General features: G+C 41.5%; 1 protein-coding gene across 2 annotated transcripts in view; it reads right to left on the bottom strand.

Annotated features, from left to right (window-relative positions):
* The window catches only part of ZNF521 (zinc finger protein 521), a 282,679-nt gene that overhangs the window by 10,671 nt on the left and 247,819 nt on the right, over window positions 1-24,189 (bottom strand). For both annotated transcript variants that reach the window (XM_024757860.1, XM_024757859.1), the window contains 2 exons: window positions 18,184-18,315; window positions 15,663-15,778 (listed from right to left, as the gene is read on the bottom strand). In XM_024757860.1, the coding sequence (XP_024613628.1) occupies window positions 15,663-15,778; window positions 18,184-18,315 (248 nt within the window). The remainder of the gene's footprint in view (window positions 1-15,662; window positions 15,779-18,183; window positions 18,316-24,189) is intronic.

The raw sequence follows: 24,189 nt of genomic DNA, 5'->3' as shown, positions 1-24,189 counted from the left end.
AACAAACTTCTGCTAAATATTTAGCAGCCTCGTGTAGTAATTAGCAGCAAATAATGGGAGCTTAAATTGATAATTGCTCAGAACTGTCCTCTTGCAAACATTACACATTTCCTGCTCCTCCCTTTTCTCTTAGACTTTGAATCCCAGAAGGTTTTTTGTAAAGGATTTAGTTAGTGAAATTACCCATCGTCACATTACTTGGCCCAAGATCTTGTAGTCAAGTTAGGTTGTCTGACCATCAGCAGCAAGATTCCGCCTGCATGACTTACTTCACGTCTGTTTTTGAAATCCATTGAAAGTTATGTACCTGAAAGCTGTTGGAACAGGGCATTGATGTAAAAACTGACTGGCAGGCTTAGGATTTAAACTCTGTCCGCCAGACTCAAAAGGTCATCTGATTAGAATGGGAGAAGCACAAGGCACAGTAATTTATATTCAAAGGGTAACCTTTCTAGGGAGGGGGAGGAAGCACGAACTCTTGCTGCTTTTCCACTTGATATGGACAAGGATTCCCTTCAACCAATTCCCAATAATTATGAAGAATAGTTTATTGAACTTGGGCAAAGAGCAAAAGAAACGCCACTTCCTTGTAGTGTATTATTTCTTTTAGTAAAAACACTGCCACACTCTCTAGGAGGTAAACTCACAGTAAGAGTAAGTCAACATGTTATAAATCACGAAGAATAACAGAAAACAACCTTTCCCCATCACAGGCAACAGAATGCTTGTCTACTAGGGCATTTGCTTTAGTAAATATACATACAAAGAATAGAACTGTGAAAAGACGATGTGTTGGTTTCCAAAATTTCCATAATGAAACTGCAGAAGGATGAGTGTGTGTGCACATGTGCGTACACTCGTGCCTATGCTGGATGCTGGCATGAGTGTGTGCTGTGGAGCCGGGAGAGAGGTACATTCCTGCATGGGTTCTACAGGTAAAATCCCTGGTGTTTGCCTTTGATCTTTGGGTCCCCCAGGGCTCATATTCCTGCATGGAGAATGCAATTAGAAGGAGCCCCAAGTAGGCCTTGCTTTAAATTCTAAGAAAGTCCTTTTAAAATGCGAATATTTCACAAGCCCAATTCCATTTGGGTGTCTCTCACTTTCAATTAAAAAAAAAAGAATCCTGGTTTGGAGAGAAGAGAAATAATTCTGTACTTAAGTTTGGTGCTTTCTTCCTGGCTTGCTCTCTTTCCTTTCCCTCCCCCTTGCATGTTTTGTGTCCTGCAGAAAGCTTCAAGCCCATTTCTTTAATAATGTCCTGCCTCGCGTCCCCTGAAATCACCCGTCTGTTAGCCAGTGCACACAGGCAGGAAGAGAGGGAATCAGGAATGCCAAGTGCATCCCTTATTCTACATGGAACCTTGTTGGGTCTTAACATACACTTGGATTCCCTCTTGTGCCTCATCTCTTCTTGTCCCACAAGCTTTCAGGTCTTAAAATGGCAGAGCTGGCCAAGAAGAGCCTTTATTCGCTTCATAAACCCACACGTTAAACTCCCGTTCTCTTCCCATTTCCTGGGCATCTTTTCTGACGCTGCTTCTCGGTCTCTGTGGAACAGTCTCCTCACCCCTCATGGTGCACTGAGCTTCTAGAAAGACAGCCCTTGAGTTCCCCCCCCACCCCGACAAAGCTGTAGCTATGGTGACAGTAATCTATAACCCTCACATCCTTAGATAATTTGCTGCTCCAAGTTAATTTTAATTCATTACAATAAAGCAATATAATTAAAAAAATAACTCCTTAAAGTGAAGTATTTAACATGATCCTGGAAAGGAAGACGGCTTCCGCTAACAGAGGCCCAGGCAGCAGGCATGGTGTACGCTCGCTCTCCCGTGCAAATTCAAAGGTGAGCTGTAAACAAGCCCACGCACCAACGCCGCTGCCGGGCAGAAAGGACTGGGCGGCAGGAGGCCTCTTTCTAATCAGTCCTCAAAGGAACCTGCCACACAGAAGTGGCACTTATTCTAATTTAAAGCCCTCATGCTTGCTTCAGTGTTGCAAAATTTATAAAAGAATAACTTCATTAAACCGCCTGGCACTTCAAACACAAATGCAAACCAGCCACAACATAGAAGGAGCTGGCCAAGAGGAAGAGAAATATTCCCAGAGTTGTTAATTCAGATATTCAAATCCAGTCTGCATTTGGGCGCCTCTCCTTCTGAGGATGGGTTTGCCCTGGAACTTTCCTCCACCAAGGATTTCTGTGCCATGGTCCTTTACTTCTATCCTGAGGGCCAGCTGCCCCTGTTAAGTCTGCTTAATGACACTTAAAATCATCCAAAGTGGTTCGGCAAGGCACGCCCCTCGCTGAAATACATCTGGCAGTACCTAAACGAATGCTATTCAGTGCTCCTTTCCTGGTCTGCAGAAAAGATTGATTCTGAACGTGCCACGATTACAGTCCCCATTTACTTGGGTATATATTTCAGACTCACCTAAGTTGTTGAAAAACTAATGCAAAAACATTTTTTTCTCCTTACCCTCGGTCCTCCAGAAAGCCAGCAATAATAAGGGTTAAGTGGAAACATTCTGCTGAATTCATGCACGGCAATGGAGAAAAGTGACTGTCACAACCTAAAACACACACTTTTAAAGAAAATTCTTTTTTTCCCCTGAATCAAAGAAATGCTACAATAAAAGAACTTCAGGCTAGATTCCTAAGCTACAATGCAGTTTGTGTCAGAACACACATCATTTCATGCTGAACTGTCAGCATTTCTCCAAATCATTTTTTTTTTTTTTTTGGATGCAATGAAAAGACAAACCTAGAAGCCTGTATAAAACCTCCAAGCCCCCGTGCAAGTATGCATCACACACAAATTGGTCTCTGCATTGAGAGCCTGGGGTCCCAATGATGAAGAACTCCTTTCCTGTTCAGTGTTTCTCATCACCCAGGTCCAAACGTGTGCTAAGATTTTGCTTCAAAGAGAAGAGAGCAGGCAATCACAAAGCTTGCAAATGGTAATCCATGGATGGATAAGAGGTAATGACCTTAGGGTGAAATCTCTTAAGGCGGATTTCTCCAAGGCGAATACCAGAAGACTGTTTATCCCAGCTGTCCTTCAGAACTGAGGAGGCGTTCTTGCTTTTGGTAAGAAGAGAGACCTATTATAGGATATTCATGCCGGGCTGACTGGAGGACAGACTGACACAGTAGATGTGAACGTTAAAGTTATCACCACAAAAATGCAGCATGTTGTGTTTTGTATTATTCCTATTCCTCGGATAAACAAATACTGAAATTGACTCTCCATCATCTTTATAAATTTGTTTCACAGTGCTGAAGGCTCTTTTACATTCACATCATGCGATATGTTGGAGAAGGTAAGCTTGTATTATTTTTCCACTCCATGAATAAAACAGGGCTAATCAGATGGAATGAATGAGCTAATTCAATTACAGGCGGCCTTTATTATACACTAAAATATGGATTATTGATCTTGTGGAGTTGGCAATGCAGGATGCAAATTCAGTGAGCAAAACCTGCACATTTGAGTTTGGCTGTTTTTAACGCATGCTCAAGTCTGCTGGAACTGTTCTCGCTTTGGAAAAAACCACCAAAAGAAAACAAGCCTAACTACTTAAACCCAGGGCTTCACAAGGGACCAGATGAAAGGTTAAGTCAGAGGGCTGGCCTGGGAGCCTGAGCAGGTCCCGGAGTGGGAGTGCGGATGTAAGCTCTGTCACAGTCCGGAGGGAGGAGACGTGGGCCGGCTCTTTGGGCCCGTCTGTGCAGTGGTAAGCGAAAACTTATTTGGGAGACTGAAATGTACTTCACAGGCATCTTGCTACAGATGCAATCAAGTCGTGTAGGAAGCAAGAACGCCTTGTGGCGGCCCTGCACTTGTGAGACGGGCTTGTTTGTTTGCAATGCAACGCTGCACCGTCCTAGCAAACTCCTTTTGTCTTTCATCTTTGAAAAAAAAAAAAAATGCAGTAGCCAACCCTCGTTCGAAAGAAGGCAGCTCTGAATATGAGGTCACGTGGGAGGAAAGCCTACGGCAGCAAACGCTAAAGGGAAAAAAGAAGGTGAGCTCTGATATCAATGTCTATTGATAACACCTCTGTTGTGCCTTCCCATTTCCCTTATAAACCTGCCCTGAGACTCTATGGCCTGCTGGGTGCTATTTGTGCTCCGCTCCGGAGCACAGACCAGACTGGCTCCTGGATTCCTTGTAAACTTCTCCCAGCTTCTCCTTCCCAGCGCCAACGCTCCCTCTTTTGACCGGGTTCACATCCTCTCTACCTCTTTATGGGCCACAGCTGAGTGCCCCCCACATGGCAACACAGACGAAAATATGCTCTTTTCTCCTCTGTTTTTAAAGACAGCCCAGAAACGGGTTCTGTGTTTTGGTAGGCATCCCTCCAAAGCATAGGTAAGTGTACATGTGGCCTGTTTTCGAAAAAGCTTCCAATGAAAGGGAGGAAGGAGGGATGCCTAGCAATACTGCACAAAGTTGCAGACTGTTCGGCTACAGTCCAGAAAATGAGTCCAATTTTTCATTCTGTCATTATAAATATTTCATTGCAAATGGTACTGATTTTCTGCAACTGTGGTTAAGCAAAGGGCCTCTGTGTGGATATTTAAGAAAAGAAAAAAGGAGGAAGACAACGAGGAAGAAGGCAGGGGGAATGAAAGGTTAGCAACCAATTAATTTCTTACTTTCAATGTAAAAGATTCTGGGAGAAATTCAACAGTGATGTAGTGTGTGACTCAAAGAAGAAGAAAAAAAACATTTACTCTGCTCTTCTTCTGACAGTTTCTCATAAAATATCTGCAGTCCATCTATCTTTTAGTACTCGAGGCTCCTCGGGAGAGCAGAAAATGGTGGTTTAAAGCTCTCTTCAGTGCCAGTCTGCGGGAGATTGCTTTCCACAGGACTCCCACTGATGGAGGCCTAGGGGAAGAGGCCCAGGAGTTATTCAATCAGCCCGAGACTCTGGGGCGGCTGGGGGTCCTTTGAGGGCTGATTAGAAAGCTGCCCTCCTGTTGCCTGCCTCGGAACAGAACGAAATGAGCAGCCTCTTGCTGAGCAGGTTCTGCAAGAAGGAATTTCACCTGTCATGGAGTTTGTCAGAATTGCAGGATTTATCTTGGTGCAAAATTAATAAAATACCAACCAAGATTTCAGGCTGACTACTCAGCTTTGTCATCTCCAAGTGATCTTTCACCCAAGAAAACCTGGACATTGAGTACAGCCATCCCTGCCCTACTTTTCCTTCGGAGGGTGAGCGAGATGACGGGACGGATACCAGCCAGACGTCAGGATGAGATTCTGAACCAATTACACACAAGGCTGAATTACAGTGTGGGTGCTACCGTCTTAGTGGGTGACCTCTCACCTCACCACTGGAGCTCTGAAGGCTCTTTGGAATAAGCCCGCGTCTGACATAGAAAAAGGCCATGTCTGCAGTTTATAACACAGTAGTTTCCCTATGGCATCACATCTGTTAAATTCATATACTGGTGTCCCAGGCCTGGATTTGATTTATCTTATTCAAGGAGGACTAACAATGGACTCTGTTAAGAGCACATATTGTGAAACATTACACATTAATCTTGCTTCAGCCATGCTCGAGGAGGTGCAGGGTCATCTTTTGTTTGAACCCACACTGTCGTCCTGCCCCATCACCCTCTGGGCTCCCAGCAGAGTGGGGAGTGGGAAGAAGCGGGGAGGGGAGAAGGGAGGCAGGGGCACGAGGGGCTGGGACAGGGTGGGAACAAACCACTGCTGGCTCCAGGCCGCAGCGAGTTTGGGAGTTCGGCAACCTCTGCTCATTCCGCTTTAGAAGGTGGCTCACACCACACAGATGACCACGGCTATTTTAGGTGGCGTTCTGTAAAGCCCAGGGCTTGATCATTTTGAGCAGAGGCTTTAGGTAGCCCTGAGGCAACCAGCTCTGGTTCCCAGAGTGGGTAGCATCACATCACAGGGGGGCCAGTCTGTGGGGACTGGGTTGGTGCTCACGCCACCAGCTGGTCCAAGCCCCTGGATAGAGGGGGCAGACATTTCTCAGATTCGACTCCGGACTCTGAACTCTGGTTCAGAACAAGATTAACCTGAGTCATAATGTCCACCTTGTGTTGCATCCCTGGCCTCTCACCATGGACCACAGGTGCCTCGTACGAATCGGTGATCGGCAGGGCATCCTTGGCTCCCAGAGTCTGCGATTGGTGTAAGGCCATTGCTGCTTCCCTGCCCATTTTCTAAATGAGACGTTTAACAACACTGTACTGCGTTCCTTCCAGCTCTTCCCCTAGTTAAACGACAAGCCCGTTTTGGAGAGCCACTTTTACAAAGCAGTTAGTCGCCTGACAATATCAATACCAGGAGATCTCAGGAAAGAGTGAGTAACAGAGAGAGAGAGAGAGAGAGAGGAGTTGGGGGGGCGGCTTGCAAGCGAAGGCACAGATGGTGGGCGGGGATGCAGGGTGCTCACAGCAGGCTTCAGTGGAGATGCATTAACTCCACAGAGGGATGAGGGCTTCCCACCAGTACTGTCATGAATTATAACTGAGTATGGGGATGAGGTCTTAGTGCCCGGCTCACGGCAAATAGACTGTTCTATTTTCCTGCACAATCACCTTTCACCCTTATAAACTCCAAGCACAGCTCAGCGTACTGCTGGTATTTGATAGTATCACGGTAGCCTTTTATTTGTCTAGAAGGCACACAAACTCAGCAGCTGTGCCCAGTGCTGTAAGTCAGATAATTATAAAATTAAGTTTTGGCCAAGTGAAAAAGGAAACCTTTTATGGGCGATTCGGGTTTCCGGCGAGAGATGGTCTTCTGCCATCTGAGGGGCCGCATCAAAGCAAAAGGAGGGCACGAAAGAAAGATGCCAGCCTCCCAGACACGCTGGGTACAAGGGAAAAGCCTCCCCTTTGCAAACTTTGCCCTCCTCTTACGGGAAAGCGGTTCCTGCCCAGTGACCTCCCCCATACCCTCCCTCCCTCCCTCCCTCGATGAAGTTATCAATGAAGGAGGCCTGTTATTTTCGGCAGTTTAAAATTTCACCACTTTTAAAGGACTCGTTTACCCTGCCTCTCACTCCCGTTTAAAGCTTCGGAGTTGCTGTTCTAGATGACAGCACCGCGAGCACCACTTTTAAGCACTATTCATCTCACCCGCCACATCTCAGGCTTTCACAGAACACTGCTCTCTCCCCAATGAGGGGAACTCACTCCTTCATAGCTGCGGGGCAGAGCCTGTTACGAGCTGTAGATTCACTGCAAATATAACAATAAAGGATACAAATGTGAATTCCTCTGAAAATACACTCATGGCTCTGAAACCGCCTGGCCTTAACAAACTCAGTGAAGAACAACCTATCAATCTTTCTCCAAACGTGCAGCAACGGCTCACTTCATGCGGCTGGCCAACGGATTGCCATATCGACGGGTCAGAGGATGCTGGAGTGGATTCTTTGCCCATTTCAGGGGATTGAGCGTTGAAGCCCATGACTACCTCCTCTCTAACTGCCACAGCAGGTGGTTATGGAAGTGGTGTTTTCCAAGAGTCCGATCGAAGTTTGTAAACACAAAGAGTCTATTCTTGGCATTGTGTCTCTGCTAATGTGAGGAGACTGATCCATGTGTAGAGCAAACATCATCTAAAACAGGAATACACGGGAGACTTCAACGTGCCTCCCTGGATTGCAGAATGTTCTAGAAATGTGGAGGTCCAGCTCTCGCCCAAGGATCTGCCTGCAAAGGTGCTGAGACAGAGTGCTGTCTTTGCAGGACGACTGTGCCCGCAGTTTCTCGCTCCTAACAGAGGCAGATCTTCTGGTGCTGTGGCAGCAGGCTGTCTTGGTGACACAGGAGCCGGCAGGGCCAGCAGAGCCCAGCCAAAGCGGAATGTGGCAGAGGTGATGAACATTTCCGGGGGGTGGGGGAGGGGAGGGAGTTGCAGCAGTGGCCGCAGTGCTCTTCAGTACACACTAGCTGAATGCTCCATAAGGTCGCACTGATGGCAGTTCGGAGATGGCCATCTGTCGTCAACTCTGGGCCAGACAAAAAAATAATGTAATGGCAGATCGCTAACAACAGGGCTGTTGGAGAAGGGAATGAGTCCTAGAACGGGGAGGTGGTGTTCCATCTCTTAATAGCGAAAACCAGCCATCGATATGAACATTAAGGAATTAACGGATGGAGAATTTTTAAAACCTGAGCTGGGGCGCTGTAGAAGTGATTCAATGTAAATAACGTGGTTTCCGCTTAATGCAAATACCTCTGTTGCCCCTCCTTCGGTCCTATTACCCACTTGACTCTCGAAAATGTGACTGGTAGGACACATGGTGAAGCAGTGAGGGCCAAATCTAGAAAAAGGTGAGCACAGGTTGTGCCCCCAAGCATGCACACACGGATTAGGGATTTATTGGTACAAAACGGGTAATTGAAAACTCATTTACTCATGTAGTCCCAATGAGTTCATTGTGATAACCGTGCTTATCTTTCGGTATGCTTGCTTCATTTCTAAGTGCAGTTTTATTAAAAAGCAAAATAAAGCTACCTCATCTTTAGATGCATATGAATGCTATAAAATTTTAAACTCCCTTCTTTGCTCAAGAAAAAGGGCAGCTTTGATAGGTTTTTTACTACTGCTTACATGTTAGGAAGAGAGAAGGTGCAGGGAGGGAGGAAGGAGGGTGAGAGAGAGACTAACAGTCAAACTGAGGTGAGCCGTGCCCTATTTCTTTGTCCTATATGATTAAGTTTCTGCCTTCAGTGGTAAGGCCAATCAATCCTGATTGAATTAGCCAATATTAACAGCTGAAAGTGATCACAAGTAATGGTGAAAACATAGATCCAATCAATAAGTCAATGCAAACGATTCGGTTCCCGGAGATCAGATCAAATAAAAGAGATAGATCAATTTAACCACTGAGCAAATTAAGTGGAAGCTGCCGTAGCACCCGTTTACTTCAAAAGCCCCGAAGGCCCACAAAGCAGAGAAATGAGGCGGAGTAGAAGCGGACCAGTTCCAGAGCCACGTGTTCCCTTGATACAATTTATACTCCTGCAGCCCTCTGAGTCTGTACGATGCGTTTAAGGACTGCGAATTCAGCCCCAAGAACAGGAGATACACAGAGGTCCAGTGGATCGGTGGCCGTGGAGAACCAAGGTATGGGGCACAGACCACCTAGGAAGAGGCAGAAAGCACACCCCACCACATGACTGTCAATATGGAACCCGGCTATGGCAGGCCCAGACATGGTGATGGGCAAATCGTTCCAATCTGAGGGTCCCAAAGGGAGACCACATGGTAAGGGACAAGGCAGGACAGGGTTTGGAGTCTTACAGCTGGAGTGGGGATAATGAAAGGAATTTCAAGCTCTGTTAGAAATAAAAACAAAACAATTGAAAAATATAGAAAAGTTGTGAGAAGATGAGTTATGAGGGGCAAATAGTTTTAGAGGCACTTCTTATAGATGTGCTGTGAGCAGTAAGACACACTTTTCCACTCCTCTTGTCTGCAAAAGAGAATTTCGGCCTGACTCCGAGAAAAATATGAAAACAAGCTAACACTAAAACAAACCTTTCCCCACACTACATCCCGATCCTACCTTGTCTTACGTGGAGGGGCAAGATAAAACTTTGTTTTGGCCACTCATCTTTAATTTCGGAGGTGGGGGGGGCGGGGGAGAAGGGTTAGCTTGTTTTGAAATACATTTCTGAAAGCAAATTTAAATGTTTAGTTTTACAGTTATGTGCTAAAAAGAAAAACCAGAACTAAAAGGAAGCTCAAGACTCTTTAATCCTTTGAAAAAGATGAATGTTTAAAAATAAGAATTTTTACCTGGAAACCAATTAACATGAAACTATGTCAAGGTATGATTAGTTGGGAAATTGTTCCAGTGAACTAGAACAGAGAACTAAGGAAACATCTGACATGTCCGGGATAGAGATTTCATTTCCAAGTAATGATGGATCTTGACTTTGTTTACTGAGGTCAGCATTAGGGAGAGGGAGGGGGTCCGGGAAGCAGAGCTCACCCAGTGCTTCCCTGTTCCACACTCTGCACTGACGGCTCAACATCGGCTACTCCACTGCACTCTCACCAGGACCCTGGGGGTTGGGCAGGATGCTCTGTTGTGTCCTACATGCCCATTTTACAGATGATAAAACGGAAGCTCCATCGCTTGTGAGCGGCAGTGACCAAAATCAAACTCTGGTGATTGTTCTCTGTACTTCATGCCCTTTCCCTTGCACTAAGCTGCCTACGTAGAAATCAAAGCAAAATAAAACAAATTTTTAAAAACCCCATGAAAACTATTTTGAAAATAATCATTAACTATTTGAGATTTTATGGATGGCTAACCCTCTCACAGCCACAGATACCGGAAGCATATCCATCCTTCAAAACCAGCTTGAATGCTTCCCACATGATGACTTTCTCGATTGCCCCACCTGGAGAATAAACATTTTCTCTTGGAATACTTAGAACAACTTATCACATATTACCTCATATGATAGTTAATCATATGTAAATCTTTTCTAGTAGACTGTAAATATTATATATTTCTAATTATTTTTGATATGTCATAGAGAGCTTGGGGCCATGGTAAATTGAAAATGATAAAATTATATTCTTATAAATATTTTAAATTAATAAATATATTTTCTTACCTCAGAACGGTATAGGGATGATAGCAGTCTATAGTATGGTATCTATGGCTTGGCCATTAACAAGGACTCTTTTTTTTTTAAAGGCTCACTTTTTTTTTTTTTTAATACATTCAACCTCTTATTTTTATTTTTGGCCTCACCGTGCGGCTTGCAGGATCTTAGTTCCCTGACCAGGGATCCAACCTGGGCCCCTTGTAGTGGGAGTGTGGAGTCTTAAGCACTGGACACCGAGGGGATTCCCAACAAGGATTCTTCAATGCCTCAGCATGTATTACTTAATACTTTGAGACACAAACTTATATAACAATTATTAAAAGGCTAGTTTAGGTAAGGAGCTAAGTTAGTGAATGACCCAGTCAACCACACAGCAGCCACATTTCAGTGCTGTACTGTTGTCCTATATGTCCCATTCCATATGCAGTAATTCATTTTTCTTTCAGAAATGTGACCATAAAACTTGAGCACCAGTGATGCTGTGGTGTGAAAAATACGCATCAAAATCAGGCTGATTTGGTGGGGAAGTGATTTGAGAAGAAGATCAAACAGCTGTAGAGACGATTACGTATTTAAACTTCAGCGATAGCTGGAAGTCTTGGCGTATCCCTCAGAATGTCAAATCACTACTTTATTTTGTATGTGGAAAATACTGCATCCATGAATTAATGAAGGGAAGGCCAAGTATCAAAATAATCTTTGACTCAAAAAGAACTTAATACCAGCACCTCAGAGCCTCAAGTTCATCTAGGCCAATTCCCCCTCTTCCCACCGCTGGAATTCCCTCCATGTCCCTTAAATTCACAACATGATGGGGACACATTGGAAGAGGATGATTTGATCACTGCCACTGAATTGTAGTTTTTCTAGAGGCACCAATTAAACAGTAATTACTGTATTGAAAGAAAGTGGCCTATTCAACAGAAGTTTTACAAACACACCACTTGCCCACACCTGTATAAACCACTTCGGATACAAATATGCATTGTAGGATATTATTCTTGGACCATACTATCCTTCTCTCAAAGCAGCTTCCTTAAGTTCTGCAGAAAAAGTTTTGAGGTCTATTAGGAAAACATGTGAAACATTCAACATATTCATTTGCTTTTAAAATAACAAAATGTTCACTTAGTTCAAATAATGCACTCTTATTCCAAAGCACATCTTCCCTACCAGCATGCTAGGTGGCCTTTGAAGTATATTAAAATTCCTTGCAAGAACGGGGGAAAACTCTACCAGAAGAAATAGATGATATCCTGCCAGGAATTACACATTACACATCCCCGGACTGGCATTTAGAACTTCTGGTCAGAAAGGTCTAGAGGTCATGCAAAGACAATAGCTTTCACACTGGCAAGTCCTAGATGGAGTGTCCCATAGAAACAGAGGTTTCATCTTGCTTAATTCTAAAAGCAACTGTGGTCTGTGATGTCAAAGGAGAATGCCTAAGTCCTTGATTCCTGAAGATGGACAGTGTATTATGAGGAATTATTTGAATTCTGACTAGTACTGTAAGTGATGTTAATGAAAATAACACATCTCCGTGTGTGTGTGTGTGTGTGTATGTGTGTGTGTGTGTAATTTTATATCCAACAAAGCACTTCTATCCTCAGAAAGATGTTTTTGTGTTTTTAACTGGGTATAAACAGTGAAAGAAATGCAGATTACTTATTATGGTCATGAAATCGTTTATGCACCATTAAAAGATACACCACAGTGATGTTCCTAGGCAATTCTGATGAATGCTCACCCTAAACCCACCCTATTAGTCTCACTCTGATATAAGAGCCAAATAAACTATATGCTTCCAAAGCTCCAATCTCCAGTTCTTGGGCATCTGGTTTATAAAATGCCTCTTGTGAAAAGTCCTTCTTTCTGAACTACTAGTTAGTGGCATAAAAATGTAGATGAGTTTAGGTAGTATGACATGGATCAATTTCAAAATCTGCATTAATTTTCATACCGAGGCATGAACTACAGTGGGCTGGTAAAGGGGCTTCATTTTTCTACTCTGTTATTATTTTAGTTACAGATCTTATTTTCTATTGTCACCTTAATTTCACTTGATTTCCCCCCTTATTCTAGAAATGCACAAAACTGTATTTTTTGTATACCTACCCCGACCACTTTCTATGCAGGAAATAAGTCATCAATATATAAAAGTCATATTAATTCCATCCTCTAAGCACGGGTATAAAGTGATGTGAGTAATGAAGACAAACGCACAGGACTGTGAACCTCTAAGTTCAAATCATAAAAATCAAAAAGGTCTCAAAACTAGAAGTAAAGTTAACTCTGATCCATTTTTCTTAATGCGTTGAAACTAAAAGCCACTGCTATTACTAGGGATTTAAGAAAACAGACCTACATAGATATTTCAATGACTGTGGATATTAGCTGTAGTGATTATCACATATTAACTATAAATACTGTTCTTATCAAAGGAATGATGTACATTTTAAGCCTGAGTATTCACATCAAGGCCAAATGTGTATGATTCTGAGTTGTGGGATTGGAAAAATAAGGCTACAGCTTCGGATTATGAAAGAAGTCTTATTTGGGCCCAGATCACAATTTGTTTTGCGGTATGTGGGCCTCTCCCGTTGTGGACGCACCGGACTGGGGCAAGAACCCGTGTCCCCTGCATCGGCAGGCAGCCAGATCACAATTTGAATGAATGAGTCAGAAATGTTTTGAGAGATGTTTGACCTCATAAGGTCTTAAAGACTCAGAAAAAGTTTTGTGTTCGGTACTACGTCTTCTATACCAGCAGTTCATAGTGTGGCTGGGGGACCTCTGGGGATCTCCTAGATCCTCTCAGGGAGTCTGTTAGGTCAAGACTAGTTTCACAATAACACTAAGACAATGTTTGCCCTTTACACTCTCATTACCTCGTGAGTGTACAGTGGCATCTTCTAGGGGCTGCTTGACATTGGAAGATATAATTTCTCCAACAGCTACAGTAGAATTGTTTATTTGTGTATTTTTGCGTTTAAAACATTTCTCAATGTTGATTTCTAATATGGAAGACACCAACAGATAGTAACCCACATAGATCAAAGCCCTTTGTGGTCTTCAGTAATTTGTTTCAAGGCATCCTGAGATCAAAGAGGTGGAGAACCCCTGGTCTATCCAGTAATGGAAAGAGAGAATACTGTACATTCCATGAAACCCGAAAATATGCCATAAAAGAAACCTGGAGTCCTGAAGGATGTGCTTAATGCTTAGTTTTGTCTGCTCGCCAATGGGCCACAGGCCACCACTGCTGGAGTGTGGGGTTCTTTTAATGAAAGACATTCAAGTGACCAGCAGGTCAGTAGCATTAGAACCTATTAATATAGTACAAAAGTGGATTTGTTGCAAACTTTTTTCCAGGAACGTTAGGTAAGAAGCCAGTCTCTACAGAATCTCTACAACTCTGATTTTAAGCTACTCTGAATTCTGCTTCACAGTTTACATACTAATTAACAGCATCATTAAGGTGTACTAGCCATATCCTTTACAATCTCACAAACTCAAAGGACTTATCCTTCCATACCTATTGCAATGAGAATACTATATTTTCCAATAGAAATTTAGGTTACTTTCATGAAGTATACTTTTAAATAATAGTCTAACTTGGTCTGTCTTCTATATTCAATTCACAAACAGATGTGACAGAGTAGAAATCTTCTTTGAAGTGATGAAAAGTAATAGAGCAACTTTAACACTGGTGCATCGACACATTATAACACTTAAATAGCATCACCCATTCTTTCATATATATTTTATCTGACGTCCTTATTTGCTATTTGTTCACTGGTAGGATGAAAGCTGAGATGATAAACTGTAAATCCCTTATTTTGATACAAAATTCACATAAATATGGCTTCCTCAGAGCCCAAGGAGGTCCAAAGCTGCCCCAGGGTCCACAGCGTGGGATGGGAGATGAAGGAGTGGGTGGGGCTTTGGGTCCCTTAGTCCTGCCTCAACCACATCAATCACATCAGACCCTCTTCTGGTTGTTTAGGGAATTCAGTACCAAAGGAAAAAGAAAATCATCCCCACCCTATTTTAGTCTAAATAACTCTACTGATAATAATAATGCTCACAATAATGAAATAACTTTGAATTCTAATCCATTCTCCTCCAAGGGCACCAACAAGATTTAACAAAGGCATGTTACTCTTATTTCATTCCATCTGAAAAATGAAGATATTTATTAGACCCATTTTTCAGATGAAGTAAGAGGGGGAAAAATAGACTTCTTTTCTTTTTACAATAAGGGACATTTCTGGTTAGGATCCAGGTCTCTGACTGACACCAGTCTATTGCTAAGAATAATCAAACTGACCAAACATTTCTATTATATTTTAGAGTTTATACCCTACATTCAGACCCGTTATTTCATTTTTACCTAACGACAGCCCTGTGAGTGTTACACCTGTCTATTATTTCTTCACACCCGAGGTTCTGAAGCATTTTGGACCAGTGCAGGGTCACACATCTAGCAAGTGGGACATTCAAGGCTAGGAAGTCTTTGGGTGCCAAATTTGCAACTATAAGGCTGTCACTAAGTAATAATTATTCTGTTACGTAGAAGAAACACAGTGGATAAGAGTATAGCTTCTTTCTTCTCTTCCCTTCTCCCTTCCAATTTTAAGCCCCTCAGGACAACAATAACCTGGACATCCATCCAGCTCGTAGCCCAGTGGGAACAGAACATGAATAAAACAGAGTTTGGGAGAATGGGCCCTGACAAGTGAGGTGAATGATCCTACAGTCCAGTAAACCTGACCCCTAAGTCTATCACACTGGGTCAGAAGATCCAATTATAGGCCTGTTCTAGTCCTTTTTATGATTGACAGCAGCCAGGGGCAAAATGACTTTGGTGTCTGTTAATCCGGCCTCTAATTTTCCCTTTGCCCCAGTACACACAAAGCATCATGGTGGCCCAGGGTGAGTGATACCGTGAATCCAGATTTAAAACGCCCTTGTTTCCTATAAGAAGAGCAACTGAGTTCAATGCCAGCCCTCCTCATGGGGATATTACCTGCAGCTCTGTTTGGAAGAAAAACTTCTGTGGACATTGTGTGCAGTCATAGATCTTGTCTTCTTGTCCATGGGCAGAGAAAATATGCTGCTGCAACTTGTTTGCTTGAACAAACACTGCAATGATAAAAGAAGAGTGAACTTGGGGTTATTTTCATTCTGAAATGCCCTCCATCCATGACTCCCTGTGAGCAGCTGCAGACGGGGCAGAATGAATGGCATACCTTCTGGGGGTGACCACTGCCAGGGGCCTGGGGAGAGTGAGTCACACGTGCTCATGGTTGGGTCTCTGGCTTTTCTTAAGATGCACTCTACCGGGCACCTAACTGAACCCAAACAGCTCCAAAGTAAAGGTTTATCGAGGCCCTGCCCCCCATAAATCCTTTAAAATGAAAATTGTCAAAGGCACAGCACTGTCTGAACAGAAATGATTCTTATTTCTCAGCAACCCATAGGTTAAGAAATCATAGATGCCAAAACCCTGTTTACTGTATTTGCCTAAAGTCATAGCTACCAAACAGTTCTCTATTTAAATGTGTTAATGCTAAAAATTATATCCCACAGCTACTCTGGGGCACTGTCTATAAATGTGTAACAGAACGGCAGGTAAATTCTCTTTGGATACTTTAAGATCAACTCAGCCTATACACTGAATGCAAGGGTTTCAATAATATAAACATGTTCAATTTTAATGACTACAAAACAAGGCCCTAAGACTGTGTAACAGTTTACCTAGGAGACATACTATTAATAATTAAATTGTATATGCCAGAGGCAGTGTTTGGGTTGGCAGAACTGACTTCTGATGGATGCCTGGTGCACTGTGACCTAAAAAAGTTTGCATCTACAATATTAATCTGTATAGGCAGGGAAAGGATTTATTAAAGATGCTGGTGTTTGACTTTGACTCTAATCATTAAAATTATTCTAATTGCCAGCCAGCCTAAAATATTAGAATATTGTTCTTGTGAGTCATACATTTTAATCATATTTCTCATTACCTTAAAAAACTGCTCAGATTTCTTCTCCCCCCACAACACGCTTTATATTGGAAGGTTGTTTTTTTTTTAAATTGCTTTTTCTAAAATTACTTCAAGATACACTAAAACAATTCAGGTCTGTCAGCACAGGAAAGGCAGACCGTTCATGATTAATGCATTTTTGTCTCTTACCTACATCAACCAAAAGAAATGGGGTTTTTATACTGATCTGCAACAAATCTCTATCTAACTTCGCACATTTTACGAGGCTCCTGGCCACAGCATGAAAGGGCTGTTTTATTAGGGGTCTTAATCATGAGATCTATGACCCAGTCCTCCTTATGAAGACTAACTAGGAGCTTTTATAAAGAACCCAGACTCCTGACTCATTGTATTAAGACCAATACTACATTATGGTGAAAACATAAATATTTTAAATACAAATTTGGAGGAATCAAAAAATAGTTCCAAAATAAGGAGTGGCTGATGGAATTATTGAATGAAGAAGCCTCACAGGCAAATGGTAAAGGCAGAACCACCAGCATAGTCTGGTACTACTCGTGCTAACTGTGTAGGAACATGGCCTCTCTCTTTTTATTTTATTACAGGACAGAAATCTACAGGCTGAATGCAGTGAAGGTTAATACCAATGCTTTGGAATTTTACACCGCAAACCAGGAAGTCCCTTTTGAGAGGAGATGTTTTTGTTTTGTTTTGCCTTTTCTGACAAATAAGAAGGAAACATAGCCTTGAGGGGTTTGACCAATGAGCCCAAGACACAGGCAAAATGATCACAAAGGATTTTCCAAAATAACTTTGTCATTGTCGCGGGAGCAGCAGAAACGTGTGTGATCATATTTCAACCCCTATGGGCTTCAAATTATAGTTTCTGATTTGCAATTTTTCTTTCTTTCTTTCTTTTTTTTTTTTTTGCTGCTGCTGCCGAAAACTATAATGCTACAACATCTCATAAAAGTTTCTTCTTAAAAGTGTAAACTTACATCAACTTCTATTTTAAAAATCCAGTGACATAGGAAATAAAGGCCTCATCTAATGTGTTCATTTAATCTGTTTTCTAGCTCAAAGAATTGGGGGAGGGTTTTAATAACGCCTTTATATTTCATAGAGGGAATGTTATAAAATTCTCCACATTTAAATAACAGACGTGTTGACAACACAGCTGTACTTCTTTTAGTCCCATGTCTTATGATGAAAAAGCCACCTTTGCCTTGCTAACCTTTTAACACCTAGAGGAGAAAAGTGAATGAAACATGGATGTCATTTTACAAATGGAAAAGTGCAAACTTCTGAGAGAACCTGAAATGCCATTTGTTCATCCTGACAGCTCACCTTCCTGACCGTTTGAGCCTCTAAAGTAGGCGGCAATCGATAATGCTAATCAGCAGAAATCAAACGTCTTCTTCCCAAATTGAACTGAAGTCAGATCTGTAAAAGGCCACAGCAGTGGGAAGTATGCCCTGGCAGGAAAGACAGGATGTGGCTGAGAAACTCTCCAGAGTTTTCCAGTAATAATCTTCCTACCTGTAAAGCAGACAGGACACTTGAAGGTACCGCCCATCCCTTCGAAGCTGTGCTCGATCAGGTGGCACTGGAGTTTGGCAGGGGAGTCGAAGGTCTGGCTGCAGAGTTTGCACTCATGGTTCAGTCCTTCATCTGTTAAGGAAAGTGCGTGAGCAGAAAAGTTGACACCCATCACATCTTTGACAGACTAGTGAGTTAACTATAACTGCATACATTAAACTCTTTCCAGCCCCCAATATAAATGTGTAGTAGTATATATGGTTATTTCACATTATTTATGAATTTATATCAATTGGAAACATTTCTGGAATTTAAAATCGAACGATAACCACAGGGCAGGTTTTATCTTGGGGTAAAAATGCATTTTATTAAGCTTTTAAAAGTAAACTTGGTGTCAATAACGAGGCATCTCCTTTTCTCTAACTAGCAAGATTTTATGGGCTGTGTATTTCCAAAGTCCTGAAATAAAGGAACCATAGAAAAATGAACAGCTTCTCCCCGGGCCTCTCCTCTGGTTTATCTAGAAGGTTCTAGAGGTTTCTATTACTAACCATAAGGTTTTTAGTGGTTTTCCGATTGAAGACTTCCTTTTTCTACTTCCAAGATTTTCTGGCAATTCTGAAATATTATTAATGCTCATAGTGTTTTATAAATGCTCTTTTTTCTTGCTTGAAACTCCCAGTCCCCCATATCTTCTCAGTTCATTGCTCCCTTTATTTTGTAAGACAGTTTCGGTTTTACCCTCAGATCTAGACTCTGCCTGTATTTCTCCAAAGGCACTTTCATGAGCTCCAGGCTCACTTTTGACTAGTCCTGGAGTTTTCTTTGATATCTCAGGAACAGGTAGAAAAATATTTTGATGTAGTAACAATTGCTATATAAAATGAAAAGTTTGTGTTATAGACAGAAAACATTATTTTTTATGTTGTTTTCCTCATTAAAATGTTTATGAAATTATACATTTAAGGATTATTCTAACTTGTTTCAATTTGCAGTCATAAGAAATGAAAACCCATAGCACTAGAACGAACAACCTGACACTTCTTTGGTGCTTACTGTGTTCCAGACACCGTTGTTCTAAGTGCTTGCAGACATGAATTCATCGAGTTTAACAACAACTACTATTATTCCCATTTTACAGATGAGGAAAGTGACACCCAGAGAGTTGAACCGATTTTGCTCTGAGTCATAGGAGCAATACTTGGTGGAACCAGAACTTAAACCTAGACAGCCTGGCCTCAGGGTCCATGATCTCAGCAGACATGCTATGGCATATACCAGCTATTCCCAAGACTCTCATTAGGAAAAGTAAGGGCTAGGAGGCTTCAGTTTAACCTGAAATGTTATCAAGTTATACTTTTATCTTCTCTTATTTGCAAAGATTAGAAATGCTACTAAGGACCATCTGTGTCAGATAATCTAGGTCTAGGGAATGAAAGACATATTTACACTGTAGGGGTAACGAGTCTACACTCCAAAGTTATTTCCTTTTACTCAATACCACATGCATGCAGAAGTCCGTCACCAGTTGATATTACTGGCAACACAAAGGCCCAATTACAAAGTGAATTATTATTAGCTAACTAGGAGTAAAATCACTCTATTTGTATTCCTAATCTTTCTTCTCACGCAAGTATGAGTCTTTAGAAGCAGAGGATTGGAATTTGTAAAAAGAGAAGCAAAGCACTAATTAAGCCACCCAGTACTGTCTACATTTCACAGGAGATAAAAACCTACTCTGTATTTGGGTGGCACAGTAAATTCCTTGATTATAATTATGTAAGAAGGAGTTTAATTGTGCATACTGACATGACTAGGGGTTATACAAAAAGCTTTAGGGATTATATAAGATCAAAGGTTTTTCATCTGTTCCTTTCTCTCTCTCTTTTTTTTAATCCTAAAGGCACCAAAATTTTTCTAAATTTTGGATATTGAATAATATAAGAAACACTATTTATTGTAGGGAATTGGGTCAGTAAGTTAATTGTCAGAAATACTTGCCAAATTTAAATGTTTTCTATTTCCTCAGTGCTGTATACCTTTATTGTGACAGCAAGAAGGTTCCTAAGAGTTCTAATTTCATCTTTAAGTTATGTGCTTTGCACAAGAACCAAGATGTGGCCTATGGGTGTGAGAAGTTATACACATATGTTCCAGAATTCTTAAACTTGCAACGTTTGTCAAGGAACGTATATCGGCCTGGTGGGTTTTCTTGGGGATGATGATCGACTGTTACATGAACGTAACGTAAATTATGCACGTTAATGTGATCTTCAATGTGATGTCATCTTTCTTGACTATGAGTATTTTGTTTGGAAAAATAATAGAAGGGAAAATAAATAAGATATATTTATGTGAGTATAAGGAAAATGTCCTCATAGATTTTTATTTTATTTCCTATCCAAAGAACAGAGAAGTTCCATCACAAAATGTTAAATAATCAAAATTTAGTCCAGTGAATTCACAAAAAGGTGACACATGCTCATAAAGTATTTATGCATTATTAGTGCAGACTTCTTTCCCATGAATTACGTGCTCTGTGCGGGCACTGATAGCAATGATAATAACAATAGCACCCAGCATTTTCAGAACTCTTTATAGTTTAAAAGCACATTGTAATGTTGAAAAAAACGTTGGACGTTCTATCTGCCTTTTATTTCTAAGTTACATAGAGGTCTTTTCCAACAAATAACTTGTCCTAGTTATTTGAGTAAGACAGAAAATATATCTGAATTATTACACAGCAAATGTTAGATAAGCAAAAGCCAGGATGCTCCAACCTAGACAATGGACATACCCACCCATTTCTCTCACTGTTGTTAACTTCTCTGCTCATTTTCCCATGTTCACACTTACTTATCACCACAGGGTCAAATGATAATGAATGAGAGAGAGAGGGGGACCCAAAACACGGTTACAGCTGGTTAATAGAATTTATTTTGTACTTTTAAAAATTGAAGTGGGGGGGATAGAGAATAATGGCAAACTAATGAAACTTATTTATAATAAGAATTTCAAAAGTTTATACTTAGTCCCTGTTTAACTCAGCTATCATTCATTCTATACTTGCATTGTGTGGCAAAGGGCAGTATCTTAATTTTCAAAGAATTTCGAAAACACCCTTAGCCCGGGGGCGCCAAGCTCAGCTAAGCTCTGTTTCCTTTAAAAACTGAGCTTCCCTCCTTCTTTCTTCCTATCTGCTAGGTCCTCAAGAACAGTACAGAGTAACCACGGTTTCCATTAAACGTCCATGTTCATGAGGTGCACTGTCAACGCCTCCAGCTTCAGGTCAATTTAAGCCTCAGACTCAAGGACTTTACCCAGGAAGCCACAACTCTCACCTTGTTTCCTAAAGGTGCCAAAAGTTTTAAAAATTCCATCAAAGTAACCATTTCTGCTCTCGGGAAAGGTAGCAGCTGACAGTAATTGGGTAATAATACAGTCTGACTCATTTATTAAAAAGAGATTCTGAGTCAACTGATTTAACAACCATTACAATATTCCATTAAGAATATAATAGGCTAGTGCAGCCCTATTTTTTGTTAAGAGTTATAGGTGGCATCTATGGAAGAAACTTCTAGATTTTTCTTCCTCTTTTTTGCTTATCTACCTTCTTCAGATTTTCTACAATAAGCATAATTTACCTTTATAGGTTATTTTGAAAATTAAAGAATAAAAAAGCACTGTCTTTTCTATACCCTACTAATAAAGATCGATTACAACACTGAAATTTTGAATGCCAAAAGTTAAGACAGGAAATGAGCAATATTATGAAGTACAGAAAAACTCCAATTCTGAACGTTAGACTGAAAAGTATTCTAGCCAAATACATGTGAAAGCAGAAACTAGCACATGGAAAGAGAGAGAGAAACATCACAGTGTGTATTAACCCACCGAATGAGAAGAATATGGAGCTTTCAATATAAACCCATACCTTTCCAGAACAAACAGAAAACCCCTCTCTCTTGTATCCTGGTGCAGGGGACCATGCATGCCGCCAGCACTGTGGGTCCAATGTCAGGAAAGGCAAGAGTGAAGCTCTTACCACTGAGAATGTGTTGGCAGCCAGCAACTTCCTGTCCTGGTCAACCACTTTAAAGCATGACCAAAGATGGTTTGGGTATAAATGAGAACACTTTAAAGCATGACTAAAGATGGTTTGGGTATAAGTGAGAAATAATGTCATATGTATATAAATTTCAGCTAAAATAATTATTTCCATTTGTTAATCTTCGTTTAAGTGTGAACATAAATGTAAACAGGAATCAAGTCTACATAGAAGAGACTGATGCTAATGTAAATATTTACTCTAATATTAAATGTTGCAAAGGAAAGAATCTGAATGCATAATTGCAATACAACCTCATTGCCTTAGAAGGGAATGTGATAATCATTTACTATAATATGTGCTACAAGAACAAAATCTGTTTGTCTAAGGCCAGTTCAAAGGGGAATGATAATTTCTCTCTCTCCAATTTATAAAACCTGGATGAACACAACTATTAATCAGTCAGTTTTGTAACAGAAAAAATAATAGTTACCATTCGGGTGCTCAAGTGCAACCCACGTTATAAGCTCCAACACGGCAACTGTTAGCTGAACACAAGACACTGACATTTCAATATAAGCTTTAAACAAGAGAAACCCTTTAAGCAGCCTCTAGACTGTGTGTCTCATGTTTATACTCCTTGTCCTTCAGTAAAAACAGAAATCTAGAGCAGCTACAAGCAAATGTTCAGTGGTTGACTTACATGTAGCTGTTATCCAAGGAATCACTGGGGGACTCCTAATATCATCTGATCAACACTGCAGCCATTACTAAGGACCAATTTGTAACGGTTTATAAGTAGAACTCCTTCTCTTACTTACCCTCGAGACTGGACAGAAGGGTCCTCCAGCCTCTTCCACTGCATAAATCTATAGGCTAAAGTCAAAGCTAGAAACCCCTCCTGGTGCATCATCACGTAGCAGGGGCCATACTTAAAAGCTCTGAACTGAGTGAGAGTAAACTCTGCCCTCAGAATCCAAACAGAGGAATCAAATGCCCTGCAGTTGCAATTTTTCCAGTTTGAATGTGTGTACCACTGTATCCTTATATATATTTTTAAATCCAAGAAAACTATGCCCTAAACCAATTCCCAACCCCCAACCCTTTACTTTGCTTCTCCTCTTCCCTGAGTTAATTTCCAAGCACACATTTATAAGCTAGGGGTCTGAGGAGTGACGAAGAAAAGCCGTACATGACAAAACTCACCCCTTGGCTACGCTGGCTCACCCTAGAAACCAGGAGTAGAAGAATAGGCAGACTGTACTGCAGTTTACCATGCACACAGCCATCACATCTTTCTAGGTTCACTGTGCTGATCAGGCCACTGTAATTTGTTGTGTTATATACAGCACATATTTCACAACTGTTACACAAACACACTGAAGTGCTAATTTGGCAATGGGGAATATTACTCAGCCCTCAAAGTCGGCCACTAGATTAGTCATTAAGCCCCCAAAGTAAGGGAGCATTTGAAAATACTGAATATTGTGTGAACCTTGTCCTCACACTAGTTAAAAAGTTTTGCCCTGGGCTTCCCTGGTGGTGCAGTGGTTGGGGGTCCGCCTGTCGATGCAGGGGACACGGGTTCGTGCCCCGGTCCGGGAAGATCCCACGTGCCGCGGAGCGGCTGGGCCCGTGAGCCATGGCCGCTGAGCCTGTGCTCGGCAACGGGAGAGGCCACACAGTGAGAGGCCTGCGTACTGCAAAAAAAAAAAAAAAAAAGTTCTGCCCTATCCTTCTGAACAATTCAACATGAAAATGAATGTTGCCTGAAGACTGTCACAGCACTTTCTTGGATTTTTCTCAATGGCAATATGAGAATGTCTAGCACTGTCAGTATTTCTATGCCACATAAGAGAGAAGTACGAGATACAAGCATAAGACTCCCAATAAGACAGGAAGGGCACTGGGAATCCCAAGAGTAAATGAGGATTGGGTACCTCAGCTTTGTCTATCCG

The sequence above is a fragment of the Neophocaena asiaeorientalis genome, unplaced genomic scaffold, assembly GCF_003031525.2.
Source record: "Neophocaena asiaeorientalis asiaeorientalis breed wild unplaced genomic scaffold, Neophocaena_asiaeorientalis_V1.1 scaffold142, whole genome shotgun sequence".
Classification (NCBI taxonomy): Eukaryota; Metazoa; Chordata; class Mammalia; order Artiodactyla; family Phocoenidae; genus Neophocaena; species Neophocaena asiaeorientalis.
The sequence above is the reverse complement of the archived record's forward strand: the minus strand, read 5'-3'. Positions and strand labels throughout refer to the sequence as shown.